Genomic DNA, 17,322 nt, shown 5'->3' on the forward strand with positions numbered 1-17,322 from the left:
AAAGGCCGAAACCACTTGTTCCAATGTCAATCCTGCCAATCCCTAACTACGGTAGTTCTGATTTTGATTTTGGGTGCCCACGATTCTTCCCCACTACTATCTACCCCCACAAGGCACGAGGTTTTAAAACATAAGGGGAGGCAAAAGTATAAAGAGCATAAACCTTTTTTTTTTTTTTTTTTTTTTTTCAAATCCAAACCCATTGTATAAAAATTACTCCCTCCGTTTTGTATTAGTTGCAACACTTTTTATTTTCGGCTATTTTATATTAATTGCAACACTACTATATTTAGAAATGACCCACTATTATTTTATAATTTCTCTCTCCCACTAACCCTACTTTCACAAATATTTTACTATTTCTCTTTCTTAACAACCCCACCCACACTATTTTTTTTATTATTTCTATCTCTTTCTAACAATACTTTATATTATAAGCTTATAAGCCTAGTCTATAATTTCTTAAACTATGAGTCAAGCCTACTGTTGCAATTAATGCGAAACAGAGGGAGTACTCCAATTTTGAATAAAAATCGAACACGTACACTATGTTAAGTATGTATAGTCCAAATTAATTCATTCATTTTAGTTTCATTCATGATTTCAAACCCGGGCATAGGAACAAGTATCAACTGAACAAGGGTCCAAAAAGGTAAATGGGGCAACGATGCCTACGAAAGGAGTAGATGCAAAATCCTGGCGCTCAAACTGTAAAGAGCAAAGAGCAAGTATGGCGGAAGTGGAGAAGGAAGAAGGAAGTTCCCCATTTTTCGTGGCAGTTCATGTCGGCGCCGGATTTCATGCTCCTTCCAACGAGAAGGCTCTCAGATCCGCCATGAATCGAGCTTGCCTTGCCGCTGCTACCATTCTTCGCATGGTTTTACATCTTCCTCTTTCTCTCTTCTTTTTTCTTCCTCTTTTACATCATTCAACATGTTGCTTCTTTTTAGCTTTTACTATGGTTTAGTTTCTACTATATTTCAACTTTGAATTCTATTCATAATTTTATGTTGAGATGATTTTTCATTTGGGGAACAATTGGATATGATATCGTGTGACATGTTCAAGTCTTACACTTCGTTATATCTGCCAGTGCATGATTGGTTTGATTTGGGATTTTTGATTTATGGAACAAGGGTTTGATTTTATAGGATAAAGGGTTATTGAAAATGGATTCTTGTGAAATACAGAGTATTTTCTATGCTAGTGCCATTGGAACTAATTCTTCTTTCTCGAATTCGACTTAGGATTCTGGTATATGTGTTGATGCAGTTGAAGCAGCGATTCGAGTTTTGGAGGTAATCTTGCTTATTTCTGTGTTTTCACAAACACTTTGAGGATTTCTTCTAGTGTGTGGCTATGCATCCTTTTCCAAACGTTCTATTTAATGGAGGGACCATCTAATGACTATTGAATACTAGTTATAATCCATCGAGGCCCTTTTATGATCACCTTATTTTCACTTATATTAGGACTAATACGTTCAAATAAGGGTTAATAAATTCAGATAAAGGTTACCAAGTGCAAAGTATTATTTATAATTTTGATAAGTTTACATGAGTGAAAATCAGGTGAATAGAATGCACTCTAAACTATGCTTTCCCGTGATCATCCATTGGATTGTTAATTACTTTGTTTTTCATAGAAATAATGGGCTTATTATATTAAGATCCTTCATTCATCATCTTTATGCCATTGTTAAGATTGATAACACTTTGATTTATCTCAAAGTCCTGTATTCTTAGACCCAACTTTTTGTTTTGGTAGATATCCCTTTTTCAACATGATTGTCTACTTAATGAAGTTGTTTGAACTTATGGAAAAAGCATATCAGAAATTCTTTTTGTTTCTGATGTTAATGCTAATATATTCATTGAGTTATTCCTTCTAGATGGGAGAAGCATATATTCATCAGGTTATTCCATTTTGTTTCCATTATTTACTTAATTTTCTTTTCTAAAGGACGATCCCTGCACAAATGCTGGCCGTGGCTCAAATTTGACAGAGGATGGCCATGTTGAATGTGATGCTAGCATCATAGATGGTGAATCTGGGGCATTTGCTGCGGTTGGAGCAGTTCCAGGTATCTAAATGCTGAACTCGGCATTTCCAGGTTGTCCAATTTTTTATTCATTTTTAATTCCTGATTGTTATTCTTTCATCCATTCCATTATTTTGTAGATCAGGTGTTCGAAATCCCATCCAAGTTGCTGCTTGCTTAATCAAGGAACAAAAGATGGGACCTTCATTGCTTGGCCGAATGCCACCAACGTAATGATTTTCAACTTGTCTTCTTTTATTAGAACTTGTATTCTCCAGTCCAGTATGGAAGTTTATAAGCAGGCCATATAAGATTTCTAGAGCATGACTCAAGCTTTCAATATTAATTAATCGGGACCATTTGGTATTAGGTATCAACTATGGTTCGAATAGAGAGTATGGAATATGGGGTCACTATAGGGTAGTTCACTGCCAGGAAGTCATCCTCTATTTTGACTTGTATATGTGGCTTCTAGTTATATCCTCTGTCTGAAAGATTCTTACACATTGTATATGTATTGGCTGTCTATGCCCACAAACTCCATCATCAAGGCTTCAAAGGTCTTTAAGAGAAGAAACAGAAAGAATCGCAATAAGGGCTTGATATGAAGGGGGATCCTTCTGTATGGAAAAAGGAATTGGAGAAGACCTCTCCATCTAGCAAAATTAGAAAAAATAGTCTCCCTTATGCTGTTTAGTGTGTAGAGGTGTCTCTGGTCTTTTACATTGTATATAATGAGCAATAAGGGCTAATCTCATTTGAATTGTTTTTGAGATGTTTAATATTTGGTCTTTTTGCAGCTTCTTAGTTGGTGAAGGTGCTCATAAGTGGGCAAAATCAAAGAGCATTACCTGTGCTGACACAGTAACAGAGGCTGAAAAGGTTCTTCCCTCTACCACCTAAAAATAGTTTCTATCTCGGAAAAATGGATATTTTCTCTGGTTCTGGATTGTGTATAGCGTGACTTTTCATCTTATGGATACAGTGGTTAGTGACTGAAAGAACCAGATTACAATGGTTCAAGTATAAAGCAATGCTTGATGCTGCCAAGACACAGATAGGAGCAATACTTCCTAGCAGTAGATCTCAGAAAAAAGAGTTATTATATGGTAAGTCTTTTCTACAAACAGTACTGATTTGTGCTCTAGATGTGGAAGCTTATATTAGTGATGCCTTTGTAGGGGTTGAGGATGTTGAGTCCTCTACATTGGGGGCAATAGAAGAAGACTGCATCATGGACACCATTGGAGTCATATGTATTGATCGTGTTGGACACGTTGCCTCTGGAGCCTCCAGTGGTGGTATTGCAATGAAGGTACTGAATTTGGAGTTGCTTCTTTCGGTCATCCAATCCATCTTCAGTTAAGCTGGTTCTTTTTTCAGTTCTACTCAATCCCATCCCTGATCCCACTTAAATTCCTGCACCAGAGAAACAAATGTATGATAAAGTAGCTAATTCAATTGAATTATTCTTCATTTAGTGTTTGCTGCACTATATACTGAGTGTGGATCTCCTTGTTTCACCTCTCACTTTCCTGGTGTGCTGTGAGTGAGTATAACAATTTAGACTATCAAATGTAGAACCTATTATTCCTACATCAAAGAATTACACTAAAAGAGACAGTTGGGAAAGTTCAATAAAATTGACAGGATAGAGCTGAAACCTCAGGCTGCTAGTTTCTGCCAGATTCTCACCTTTTGATTGGTGGCACAGTGAAGCATTAAGAGATTACAAGTACTAAGTGTAAGATTTTTTCCATCCTTATCAACTCCATAATGAACCGAGTTCTTGAGATGTGGCTTCTTCTTACGAGGCTACAATCAAGCTATAAATGTATGGCGTGGTCTGTAACTTTGTAATTTGATCTTTAACTGATGAACACAATATTGGGTACCAGCATTCCCATGCCAACATTCTTGTGTAGGTTTGACTTGTGTATTATTTTATGTGCATCTGTGTGTCTTAGGATTTTCCCCAGATTTTCCCCAGAATTTCCCCTTGTGCATTGAATATTTTAATTCAGCCTCAAGAAGTGTGGGTGCCCCATGTTATGAAAAGGAGGAGATTGATTAAATGCCTTGTGTTATGTGTCTGTCTGTGTTGTGTTGTTTTGTGTGTATTTGCCTGTAAATCAGAAGTACATATGAAAAGGAAAACTCATTTATTGATGTTGCTCCTAAAAAGCTGGATTTTCCATATGTTTTATAGCACATAGGGAATATTCTATTGCTTGATGGAAGAAAAAGACTATTTAGGTATCATTTGTTTCTGACTTGAGTGGATGAATTCACAGTTGGTCTTCCCTTTTTTTTTTTTTTTTTTTAATTGCTTATTATAAGCAGTATAATAGCAATGTTTTTTCCCTTTCCTACTGCTTTTTCTTCATAAATAGTACATAATAATATTTTAATTAAAGTGATATTGAGGTCTTTTCTCTTTATAGGTGAGTGGACGAGTAGGATTAGCAGGCATGTATGGCTCTGGTTGTTGGGCATCCTCGAAAGGACCCTTTGGAGCTCCATTTCTTGTAGGTTGTTGCACTACTGGAGCAGGAGAGTATTTGATGAGAGCTTTTGCCGCCAGGGAATGCTGCACGTCATTGTCATTGTACTATATTTTGACCTTTTTTTTTGTCCATAGCTTGAATATTGATGAGCTAGCATGTAGCAGTTATCTTTTAGTATGTTCTCTAGAAGACTTGCAGTTGCTTTCACATCGAATCTAATGCGTGGTTAATAATATATCATATTCAAGAGGTCAAATGTTGGCTCTTTTTCTTTCATTCTTTCTTTATTGTTGTTTTCAATAATGTCACTACTATTGTTGGCTAGCCATTTTACTTGTAGACCAGATGTGCCTGTGTTCTATTTTAGTCTGCTTTATTCCTAATAACAGGCTTATGCTAGCAATTTGGACAACTTTCTGTTGGGAAGTAGTAAAAGTTGCTTGTGAAAGTAGTCTTTTTAAGTTGGTCCACACTTTGATTGTTATGACTGCCAGTTTGAGTGCCAGATCATATCCCACCCCATAATTGCTGTGTTGGAGACTCTAGGTGTTGCTTATTCTTGCCCACCTCATTGGTGGCTTTTTTGGAGTATATTCTATCTTGATTTATGATCCTTGTTAAAAAAAAATCACATCAAATTTCTGGGAAAATAACATCCTTGGGCCAATTCCTCAATTGATGATTGAATCGGTCCATCTAATAACAGGTCACAGGCAGGTCCGGCTTTTGCTTGTATCAAAATTCTTCGTTTGGTAGTTCAGGCTGGTACACAACAGGATGCCGATGGCAGTGCTGGGATCCTCCTCGTCCAAGCTGATGCTCCTTTGGTGGTAACTACCTGAGCCAGAGGCCAAATCCTTCCCTTTTGGAACTTGTTTTAGTTCTTATAGTTGTTCTTTTCCTCCTATTGAATTGTTTTTATGTCTTTAAACTGTTTTGATATAACTGTTCCAGGGTCCTAATAATACACCAGAGCTGAAAGCAGTGGAGATTGCTGCTGGATATTCATCACAGTCATTTGGGATAGGATACTTTGGAAGCTCATTGGCAAAGCCAAAGGTATCTTTTTTTTTTTTTTTTTTTTTTTGGCATGGCATACAGCTGCTTATGCATAATTTTCCATTTTAATGCCGCATTTAAATGTGATGCGAAAGTCTCTGATAGGTTAATGTAACCTATTGTGTAGTGGTTTGATTGATCCTTCTGCTACTTTGATATAACCCATTTTAGCTTTGAGTGTTGTGTTGTGTAATTCCTTCATGGCTTCACCTATATCACATATATTCTTCGTCTGATCCAAGGGCAGGGCCTGGGATTGGGGAGTTTGGGTGAGCTACTTGTTTTCTACCTTTTCCTGGATTTCCTTAGGTGATGTACATTGATAATTGATTGTCTAAGGCCCAGAACAGTTGAAGATAGTATTAGATATACCGTTTCCTCAAAAAAAAATATATTATAGATATACCTACTTTTAGTGATAATTTTCCTATAGTCCGACTGTCTACTTGTTATCAACCCTTGACCAATGATCTGCCACTGTTCAAAGCAGTTACATGCTTCATGGTTATATAGCTAGTGAAAAAGATAGCAGGATTCAATTATTCATTATTGGCAAGAAATGAAAATTGCTGCGTAGCATTTTTACTTCATGGTAGGTTCATGCAGGTTCTTGCAAAATTTACTTCATAATTTGCTTCATGCAGGTTTCAATTTTACGGAACAAGAAATTGCAGACCATGAAAGGGATAGACCACTTTGAAGCCAGAATCAATGTTACAATTGGAAGCTGAAGTTTCAGTTTTCAGTCTCCATTTCTTTACATTCTCTTCCGTAGTCTGTGACTTTAATATTTTTGGTCAAAGTGTGATCACTATTAAACAATGAGAACCAGGGACAATGTACCAGTAAACCTATGGAAAAATGCGAATTGGATCAATTCATTATACAGTCATTCAACTATTGTACTCCGTATGAAATCATTCAATTTAGGCAAAATTGGCCTTAAAAGCACAATCTACGACTTGGTGCACCCAACATTACCTTTTACTAATAGCCAAAACAACATGAACTATGGCGAACAACATGTGTCATTAATTACACTAGCGACCCTAAAATCCACTAGAGAAGGGGTTGTAGGGTGTCATTTGTGACACTTATTGCACCATTTACCTTAGTTCATGTTAAATTGGCTATTAGTCAAAGGAGGTGTTGCTAGGTGCACCAAACCATGGTTTGTGTTGTTTAGACCCAATCCTTACACTGCCATGAAAGAACAGAAATAAGGGTGTTCTTATTAGTTTCCTTGATTAATTACCTGTGTAAACAACATATAGACTGTTATGTTTGCAGTCAGACAAAATTTACAAGCAAGTATCACAAAGTTACAAGACAGCATGCCAAAAGCTGTTGTGGGATAAGCTTGAATGGAAAACTTGCAGATCTGTAATGTAAAATATTAAATATGCATACATTTGTTATGGTTTACATTCATTTTTGTAGAATTCCAGTGGTAACAAACTAACAACCATTTCATCAGAAATCAGTTATGAATATGTAATTCCTTTTATTCATATGAAGAAACTTCATTTCTTAAAAAGAAAAGACCAGAAGGTGAACCATGGGGAAGCAATGCTAATCTCACTGGACTCGCGCCCCCTTCTTCAACTGTTAAATATCCCGTGTTTCCATTGATATCTGTACTAACATAGCCAGGGAAAACGCAGTTGATGATGATTGACGGGTATTTCTTGGCCAATAATTGTGTATATGCATTCAAAGCTGCCTTTGACAGTATATAGGCTGTCATAAAAGAAGGCCAGCCCTTCTCTTTGAATGAACTATCACTTTAGAGATTACTTCTAATTTAAGGGTTACCCTTAGTTACTCCGTGTTTCACAATAAGTTGGTTTAAGATGATCAGTTCCAAGATTTGCTCTTTCACTGGAAACAGGGGTTATTAAACAAAGAAACAGTACTTGCTCAGAGAATACTTACTGTTCCAAAACCTGCTGCTTTTAAAGCATCAAAGTCAGCCTTAAATCCACTAGTCCCAGCATTGTTCACCTACGATTAAAACAATTAAAAAGAGCATACATCGACTTACAAGGTCTATAGAGATCAGATGTACGCAACCTTATCCTAAATATTTGAAATACGTATTAAAACTAACATAAACATGTAATTAAGTCAATAGTACCAGTATATCAAGCTTGCCAAATTTGGAGTTGATGAAACCAGTAAGAGTAGCAATACTCATGGCATCAGTAACATCAAGCTGATGAAAAAGAAGATTATCGGCGCTAATTCCGGATTTAATGAGATCATTAAGGGCTTCCAAACCTTTCTTTCCATCTCTTGATGTTAGAAGTACAACAACTCTTGGGAAGCAAGCTGTTTGCATATTTCTAGCCCTATTCCTTTGTTTGCTCCTGTTACCACTGCATATCTGCATAATCCACAAACAAACCCAGAATATAAATCCAGACAAATGATTCATTAGCAAATGTAAGTAACAAAGAAAAATTTAGAGGACCTTTTTTCAGCAAGAAAGTTGAATGGTTCAGCCATTTTTTTCCCCTGAACAGGATTAGTGTTGCTGTGTTGGGTCTCTTTATATTGAGTTTTATTCTGCCTTATGTTTGGTATTTGATGGATATTGGGGGGCCAATAATTTGACTATAATTGCCGTTACATATTAATAATATGGACTCTTTCTATCTCTATTTACAACGCCATTTTTTTATTATACCGATATACTATATAGTTGAGGCTCAATTTTTCCTTATTGTAGTATTCATAAAGTCACTTTAGATTGCATAAAGTTCTTGATTTTGGATAGTACCATTGTATACAATACAAGCACGGTCGCTAATTGGCTCAGGCGTTGTGTACAATTAAGTTGATGTTATCTACAATCAAATTGAAATGATGATTGAAATCTGATCAAGGGTCTTCTTCTTACAGTATAAAAAACAAATAAAATTAAAATATTCAAGAAGTCCTTAAATAAGTGGGAATTAGTTTCGATTCTCTGAATAAATATTAGGTAAGAAACAAATATAGAGATTCCAAGTTCTACCATATCACAAAGTTTTTCTTGTGTTTTTGACAAATCATCGCAACTTTTTTTTCTCTTTTGTGAAAAGTCGTTGACCACAACTCTTTTTTTTTTTTTTTTTCGGGTTTTTCTAGTATTACCTACCAAATCAAGAAGTAATATACAAGTACAAATCGACTACTAGGGTGTTCACAAAGTTTAAGAAAATTTATAGGATGGAGCCTAAAAGAAGATTTTTTTTATAATATAATGGTTGATAGGAGAGAGAAATAATAATAACATAATAATAAAAATTAAAAATTAAAAAATTAAAAAAAAAAAAATTGTAGTATAAGTGGGGTTAGTAAGAAAGAAAAGTAATAAAATATTTGTGAAAGTGAGATTAGTGGGAAAGAAATTATAAAATAATGGTGAGTCTTTGCCAAATATAGTAGTGTTACAATTATTATGAAACGACCGAAAGTATGAAACGGATAGAGTAATAAGAGAGGGAATAAAAGAAAAAGACAGACAAACAAAAGTTACAAAACAGCAGTACTCAATAAATTTAATTTCTATTGCTTTTGAATGTCAATTATAGGTAGCAAAAGTTAGATTTCAATTCGAGTTTGTCATCTTGATCCAGATCATATTCGAGTAATAAGTCATGTGAAATATTCATGCACTTGTTGTAGTGTACATACATTTTGTACTAGTGTGATCAATGAGTTCCAATGGTAACAAACACTTGATCTGAAATCGATTTGAATTTGAACATGTAATTCGTTTATTCATATGAAGAAACTTCATTTCTTACAAAGAAAAGACCAGAAGGCGAACCATGAGGCACCAATGCTAATCTCACCGGACTTGCACCGCCTTCTTCAACTGTTAAATGTCCCAAGTTTCCGTTGATATCTGTCTTAACAAAGCCAGGACAAACACAGTTGATAATGATTGACGGGTATTTCTTAGCCAATATTCTTGTATATGCGTTCAAAGCCGCCTTTGACACTATATAGGCTGCCATTGTAGAAGGCCAGCCCTTCTCTTTGAATGTACCATCTTTAAAGTCTCTCAGTAACTCGTTCAGAAGATCGTCTACTTGTTCTTCTGTAAGGTTATCAGCATCACCTAAGACTCCTTTGATTCTCTCATTTGGTATATTCTGAGTGAAAAAGAAAAGTACGAGTTAATCGATGAATATTTTACTCAGCAGATGATGTTTTATATGCAAAAAAGAAATCTATACCTTTAACTTCCCCATAGCAGAGGAAACATTGACGATCCTTGGTGAGTCCGATAACTCGAGGAGAGGAAGCAAAGCTTCAGTGGTTCTCTTTACTCCATAGTAGTTTGTTTCTAAGCAATCTTTTGCGAGTTCATATGTCTGTGTCATCATCTCAGCATAATTGAACTTTGCTCCTGGCTACATTATTACATTACTTCGGTTATCAAAAACATCACCGCAATCATAAAAAAACTTTCTAGGTAACTTTTTTATTGGTGGCAAAGTCTTGTATGAGATGATCTTACACGACTTATTGTGAGAATAGGGTAATTTTCAGTGTCATGGATGACGTTTATTTACTTTTTCAAGGGTTATATTTAGTTACACGTACACGTGTCTCACAATAAGTTAATTTGAGACGATCATTTCCAAGACTTGATCTTTTACCGGAAAGGGGTGTTATTGAACATAAATAATCCCTAATCCATTCTAAAACAAAGAGAAAATCCTATCTCAGAGAATACTTACAGTGCCAAAACCTGCTGCTTTTAAAGCATCAAAGTCAGCCTTAATTCCATTAGTCCCAGCATTGTTCACCTACAAATGCCAAAGGTTTTCATTATCCAACAATGCCACCTCGTATTAATATAATAGATCTAATATATTGTGCTAATTAATTACTGAGTTACCTCTATAAAAAGCACACATACATCGACTTACAGGGTCTATAGAGATCAGAGGTACGCAACCTTGTCCTAAATAGTTTGAAATACGTATTGAAATTAAAAAGGTTTTCATTATCCAATAATACCACCTCGTATTAATATAATAGATCTAATATATTGTGCTAATTAATTACTTGAGTTACCTCTATAAAAAGCACACATACATCAACTTACAGGGTCTATAGAGATCAGAGGTACGCAACCTTATCCTAAATAGTTGAAATACGTATTGAAATTAACATAAACAAGTAAGTCAATATTACCAGTATATCAAGCTTGCCAAATTTGGAATTGATGAAACCAGTAAGAGTAGCAATACTCATGGTATCAGTAACATCAAGCTGATGATAAAGAAGATTATCGGCGCTTATTTCGGATTTAATGAGATCATTAAGGGCTTCTAATCCTTTCTTTCCATCTCTTGATGTTAGAAGTACAACAACTCCTTGGGAAGCAAGCTGTCTGCATATTTCTAGCCCTATTCCTTTGTTTGCTCCTGTTACCACTGCATATCTGCATAATCCACCAACAAATCCAGATTATAAATTATACAAGATAAAAGAATAATTTATTAGCAAATGTAATCAACAAAGAAAATATAGAGGCCAGGACCTTTTTTCAGCCAGAAAGTTGGATGGTTCAGCCATTTTTTTTTTCCTGAACAAAATAGTGTTGCTGTGTTAAAGGTCTGAGGTCTCTAATATTGCCTTAGGTTTGGTATTGGATGGACTATGGATATTGGGGTGGCCAATAATGTGACTATAACTGTCGTTTTCATGACAATTGTCAATACTGTGGGCTCTTATTCATTTTAAAGGATGCTTAGCACTTTTAATCAAGGGTAATTTTTTTTTATACACTCGGGTATACATATAGTTTACATTTTATTTTTTGTTGTCTTTTATTAGTTAATTAAAACAAGTTTATATTGAGTAATAGTGTGATTTTGTGAATGTGCCATTCGCATGCTCACTTTAAATCACATAACAAAGTCTTGATTTGGGATGGTAAAATTTGTTGTATATAATACACCAATTGTTCATTAGTTGATTTATGCAATCAAATGAAATAGTCAAGAATCCTAAATTAGTACTCTCTCTGTCCCAATTTTTTGCCCCATTTGACTGTGCGCGGTCTCTAAGACGCGTTTTAAAACTTCTATATCTTTATTTCCATATACGTTAAAATTATAAAAACATGATATTAATAAAATATACAATGAGACAAATCTAACAAGACCACTCATGACTATATTATCTTATATAGATTAACGGTAAATTATGGTCAAAATTTTTAAAGTTTGACCCAAAAAATGACAATGGGGCAAAAATAAAGGGATGGAGGGAGTAGGAATTAGTTTCTAACTCTCTAGAAAATAGTAACAAACAAGTGTGTAGGGATTTCAAGTTCTTTCACATCACTACTTTTTTATTGGTTGAGGTTGTTCTAGTATTACCTACCAAATCCAAGAAGTGATATCCGAATTGTCTGCCTTAGTACTTGGTGATGAGTTTTACACGTAGTGTTCTTCTTGCTTAGTTGGTGCTCACAAAAAATAAATAAGGAGAAGGAATAAAAGAAAAGGACAAGAGTGAGAAACACAAAACAATGATTCTTAATTAATCTAGTTACTGTTGTCGAATATAGATATTCAATTTAGTCATCTAATTTGGTGATCTAGGTCATATTCGAGTAATGAATCATTCAATTCATATTTACAACAAGCTTGATTCTTTGCATAGCCATCTTTTGATATAAATCGAGGTTCGCTGGTTAGGAGCTAACATACCATGATACCATATAGTCCTTTACCAATCACATTACCTGAGCCAATTAATTTGAGATGACCTTTTTAAATAAAAATGTGGCCTTTGTTGTAGGGTTGAGTGAGTGCTTGCCTACTTGAGAAGTACTCGAAAAATAGTTAAAATAAATCATCAGCATTCCATCACATTTCACCTGAATGATAAACACAGATCCATACACAGACTCTAAACACCCCATAATACCATATATATCCTACCGAAGTACCGAAAATATATTAAGTGTTAATGTATAATAGTCAGTTAAAAAGCAAAGCAAGAATCAGTTGGAAGCTACAATGCACTGCATCTGCATACAAATGATTTCAAGTAAAATGGACCCAACCTGAAGATATAATTCTATACAAGGGAGGATCCTAGTTTCAAACAGTTTCAGTTCAAACAGATGAAGATGGCAAAAAATTTCACAACTCCCCATTTCTATGATTCTACATTTTTTCTGTTCCAATTTGCAACAATACTGTCTTCTGAGACAGTTTTACAGTTTTCAGCCAGAACGGACTGTCCAACTGATATAGCAGATGAAGGGGCTGATCGTTGTGGCCTCACTTCTCGTGTACAAGAGGGCTGTAGATGGGAAACCACATATTCCGTCTGACATATTCCGCAGTCTCTTCCTGCATTTGATCAATACCAGTTACAATGGCAGCAGTAATGATTGGCAAACACATTATGTAATTTTCAGGAGAGAGGTTCCTTTTTTTTTTTTTTTGGCATATGATATATGTTGAGATGACCAAAAAAATCCTACCACTAAACATTAAATTATGTTTCTCATGCATCCATTTCATTTAAAAGTAGAATTGAAAAGAGAGATAATTTGGTAACTGAACTACAAAAAAAGAAAAGGAAAAGCTAAGCAGAGGGAAGACAGGGAGCCTCCCCAAGAAATCCAAGAGGAAATACTATACAGGTTCAGCTGGTATAGTTGCTGATAAGTAGCAAGTGATAATCTTACCTCTGACATACACCTGAGTTCTTTCCGCCCCACTTCACCATGTCCTTCAGCTAGGTCTTCAGCAATTGCTGCTCGCAGTACAGCAGTTCCAACTTCTGCTGTAATTTCTCGTATACTGAATTTAATAACATTGGTTAGACCGTTAAATGTCATACATTGTATTTCTACAGACGATAAACAATCGTAATGTTTTGGGGTGCGGGGAATGAAGCTCTAAGCAAATGAGGTGCTAACCTTCCAATTGATGGATACAAAACACCCTTGCTTATTTCCTCGTCCGACATGTAGATAGCAAGACTGCAGAAAAACCAACAATTAACATGTAGTGAGACTAACTATGCTAACGATCATGCTAACCTCTTCAGCAATACCAATTATGCACGCTTCATATCAAGCATATGCCATGGATTTTGAGCAGCCTAGCAACATAATCAAGTACTAACACAATTGATAAGAGTTATTCCCTGTCTTGCAAGACAAATAAAAGGGTATTGAGATTCTTTAGCTGACCAGTGGAGAGCAAATGAAGTCAAGGGAACAAAGACCTGATATTGGGAACACTATTCAGCATAAAAAATCCATAATTTTGCAGGGGTGAAATCGTGGCAGGGTGGGTGAGTTGCCGTAATGTAGAGGTTATATACTTGTATTTATGACACATAGAACAGCAGAACTTGGAACACTATTTGCTTAAGTATTGCCTGATGAATGTGGACCATAAAGCACAAACTTTTTAAGAAGGGAGCACTAGCGGTCTGACTTAGCTTAGGAAAGATGCCATTTTACTTGTTGAAAGAATGATATGTTTATTCATTTACCATTCAGCAGCAGCTTGCAACATGTTGTCAGTTATTAAGCGAGCACCTGAAAGCAATGCTCCCAATCCAATCCTGAATTATATGCAAAAGTTCAATAAATATCTCATTGAGCAGCTTGCAGTCTCATAGGTCAAATTTATGTATCATAAGAAACTAAAGATGAATCACAGTCACACACCCAGGAAACAGGTACATGTTATTCGCTTGATTGACATGACCTACTTTTCCATTCCCTGCAATCACAGATGGCAGCAACTACAGTCAAACACAGCATAACAGTCCAATACAAAGAAAATAAAATTTTCATGTAGAGTAAACCAACATATCAAAAAAAATGCAAATGGCTGAACCATGCGTACCAAGGTCTACATTCTGGAAGGGACTTCCACCTGCAAAAACAATGTGTTCTCCGGCATACTTGAAAGCATCGGCAGGAGTACATTCAGCTGTTCATTGAAAAAAGTTTTAGACACTTTTTATAAAATAAAATATAAAAATGCAGCAGGGACATGGGTGGAAAGGACCAACCATTCATCGTAGGGTTTGACATGGCAAATATAGCAGGTCTAGGGCAGTCTGATTCTCGCATGGCCTTCAGCACCTGAGTCAAGAATTATAAATAAGTCAAGGCTTGATACAGAAAGTGCCTCGAGGTCTAGGAAACCCACTGAGTTTCATAATGCAACTAAAAGACATCTTGCATCACATTTGTTTCCAACATGAAAACAATAATATCTCAGGAACCATCTCAGAGATGTGTTTTTCGATCCTTTCACATCTCATGATAAATAAGATGAGATCAGAAGGAATTTTCCATTGACTCATTACTCCACTTCAGTCCTACTACAAAATTCAAAAGACCTTATGATAGGCTCACCTCTTCATTGAAGATGCCACCAACTCCAGACAAACCAAGAAGCACATCTGGTTTAACCTTTCTAACCTGAAATTTAAGTGTTCGAAATCAATGTATCTAGAAGATATGGAAGCACATGAAGGCTTCAATTCATAGCTAACTTCCTGTGTTTCTTATTGCAGCAGAATTTACAAAGTGATATTTCTGAAAAGCATGAAAACAAGATTTACCACTTCAGCTAGATTAGCTCCTTCCATAAGCCCCTTGGTTTCTTCTGGATATTTTGCGAAGGGTGCAGCAGATGGGTCTAAATTCTTTCTCTCTTTCGTTACTAGCCCCTGCAATGTATAGAATTACAATCAAGCAGAATGGTACAGAGTGCTCATTTAACATTGCCCTTCACTGAAATTTCTACCATCACTTGAGAATTATTCAGAGACAAAAGAAAACATGAAACTATTAAGCATATTGGTGGTAAGCAATGTCCAGGTGGAAAACTGGAATAGATTTTCGCAAATAGAGATCAGCATAGTACATGGGAAGTCTAGCTGCAAGCACAACGGAAATTTGTGGAGTATAGAAATACAAATTAAAAAAAAAATAAAAAAAAAAATGTCAGCCATTGAAACATTCCCCACCCACGAAAGGCCATTTTCCCCACCCACAAAAGGTAAAAAAATTTCACCTTTGCACAATTGCACTAATAAAGATATCAACAGATATCTGGTGCCTGCAGTAAGAAAATTAATAGATAAATGCAGGGAGCACAGGTCATTCATATGAATGCTAGATGAATTCAGAAATCCAAATTGCAAACTATACTATTGACAATACTGCTGACAAGGCTTGTGGATGGGAGAGAGGGAGGGGGGGGGGGGGGGGGGACAGGTAGATAATGTTAATTATACAATTGCAATGTCTATTTTATTCTTGACTAGCTTAGCACTTGGTCAGCTTGTGTCCCCAAAATGGCCCAAAAGTATGGGGGTGGGGGTGTAGGGTTGAAAGGATGCAGGTACATAATTTTAGCCAAACAATTGCAATTATTTTGCAGACACAATATTTGCAATGAGATATATCCTGCATCAGGCAAGTGAAAAAAACTTACATCTTTATCTATTAGGTAAAATTGATGATCAGATGGGAGCCCATTTGCCCCAGCCATCCTGGAAACTGCCTGCACTGCCATATTAAGGACACCAATTCCTGCACTGAATACATCATTGCAAATATTACTACCTAAAAGGCTAAAAGTTCTAAAACAATAAATGATCAGTCCTGTATTATAGAAATGCAATATCACATTTTTACCTCCCAGCTCCAACCACAACTATTTTCTGTTTTATAAAGTCAGTCAATGGACGGCCTTGTGCTCTCACAGCACCCAATAACCCAGCCAAAGCAACACCTGCAGTTCCCTGCAAAAAGGTAGCAACAGCATAATTAGAGCTTCATGTATTTTACAGATATAACATATAGACTTCAAATGTAGTGCACATCATCCTTGCTTTTGCATAATACAATTGTACCCCAATGCCTCTCACAATTGACAAATCACAAAGCCCCTAGCTAAGGGAGGGTATATCTCATTTTGACTACAAAACTAAAATTACATAGCAATATCACCGAAGAATTTACCTGAATGTCATCATTGAACATGCACAACCTTTTGCGATATCTTTGCAGTGTTTCAAAAGCCCATTTCATTTGGAAGTCCTCAAACTGTCCAAATATATCAACAATAAGTTACCAGCATAAAATTTTAATAGTTGCATTAAGTCTTGAAAGAACAGACCTGCACAACAGCCTTGGGCCAACGTGTATGAACAGCTTCCACAAATTCATCAACTATGGAGAGATATTCTTCCCCTTCTAGCCTAGGTTGTCTGAGTCCTAAGTCTACCATACAAGGAGATCAATTGTTAGAATACAGTTAAAAATTAGAAAGCAGTGGTCTGACACAGATTTCGAACAATTAAAAATTCAAATGTCCAATGATATTTATTAAAGAGATAGAACAAATCATTCAGTAAGGAGGGCAATTCTACAAGACCAAAAGTCCCAGGTATTCACTAGGTAAGTGACTATTAGCTGCATATGTGTTGTCATGTACTCCATAAACTTTACCAAAGAAGTAATACATCAGTATTCCAAAATATAATATTGAGAAATAATTTGTGTAACATTGCAAAAACACATCAGAACACTATACCACTGAACTTCCCAGCAGATAATAACTGAGAACAAAGTAGACACTGCATGCAACATAATATCTATATAAAGAAGATCATAGAGCACAGAGTCTATTGGTTATTACTTACAGAGAG

General features: G+C 35.8%; 3 protein-coding genes across 4 annotated transcripts; 1 reads left to right on the forward strand and 2 right to left on the reverse strand.

The window, feature by feature from the left end:
- Positions 1-574: 574 nt before the first annotated feature.
- On the forward strand, positions 575-6,507 carry LOC110685324 (putative threonine aspartase). 2 transcript variants are annotated; one of them, XM_021861822.1, is made up of 11 exons: positions 582-877; positions 1,248-1,298; positions 1,963-2,083; positions 2,187-2,271; positions 2,842-2,923; positions 3,027-3,150; positions 3,223-3,356; positions 4,486-4,649; positions 5,255-5,378; positions 5,503-5,607; positions 6,252-6,507. In XM_021861822.1, the coding sequence occupies exons 1-11, from the start codon at positions 668-670 to the stop codon at positions 6,336-6,338; spliced, it is 1,287 nt and encodes a 428-aa protein (XP_021717514.1). In that variant the 5' UTR covers positions 582-667; the 3' UTR covers positions 6,339-6,507. The 2 variants fall into 2 exon arrangements, with proteins under 2 accessions (XP_021717513.1, XP_021717514.1); XM_021861821.1 differs by having other exon boundaries at positions 575-877; positions 3,027-3,356.
- A 487-nt stretch (positions 6,508-6,994) lies between these two features.
- LOC110685392 ((+)-neomenthol dehydrogenase-like) lies at positions 6,995-11,305 on the reverse strand. The gene is given in 9 exon segments (XM_021861923.1): positions 6,995-7,611; positions 7,745-7,926; positions 7,929-7,993; positions 8,081-8,223; positions 9,375-9,752; positions 9,837-10,013; positions 10,344-10,412; positions 10,804-11,053; positions 11,153-11,305. Coding segments are annotated over 9 exon segments (1,383 nt in total). The 5' UTR covers positions 11,188-11,305; the 3' UTR covers positions 6,995-7,527.
- A 1,434-nt stretch (positions 11,306-12,739) lies between these two features.
- On the reverse strand, positions 12,740-16,916 carry LOC110685325 (NAD-dependent malic enzyme 59 kDa isoform, mitochondrial-like). Its single transcript, XM_021861824.1, has 13 exons — positions 16,791-16,916; positions 16,634-16,717; positions 16,307-16,413; positions 16,104-16,206; positions 15,226-15,333; positions 15,017-15,082; positions 14,668-14,740; positions 14,499-14,585; positions 14,318-14,372; positions 14,140-14,211; positions 13,556-13,618; positions 13,322-13,436; positions 12,740-12,980 (listed from the first exon to the last, which is right to left on the reverse strand). Exons 1-13 carry the CDS (start codon positions 16,899-16,901, stop codon positions 12,909-12,911), a joined length of 1,116 nt encoding a protein of 371 aa, XP_021717516.1. The 5' UTR covers positions 16,902-16,916; the 3' UTR covers positions 12,740-12,908.
- Positions 16,917-17,322: the final 406 nt, after the last annotated feature.

This window comes from Chenopodium quinoa, unplaced genomic scaffold, assembly GCF_001683475.1.
Source record: "Chenopodium quinoa cultivar QQ74 unplaced genomic scaffold, ASM168347v1, whole genome shotgun sequence".
NCBI classification, from domain to species: Eukaryota; Viridiplantae; Streptophyta; class Magnoliopsida; order Caryophyllales; family Amaranthaceae; genus Chenopodium; species Chenopodium quinoa.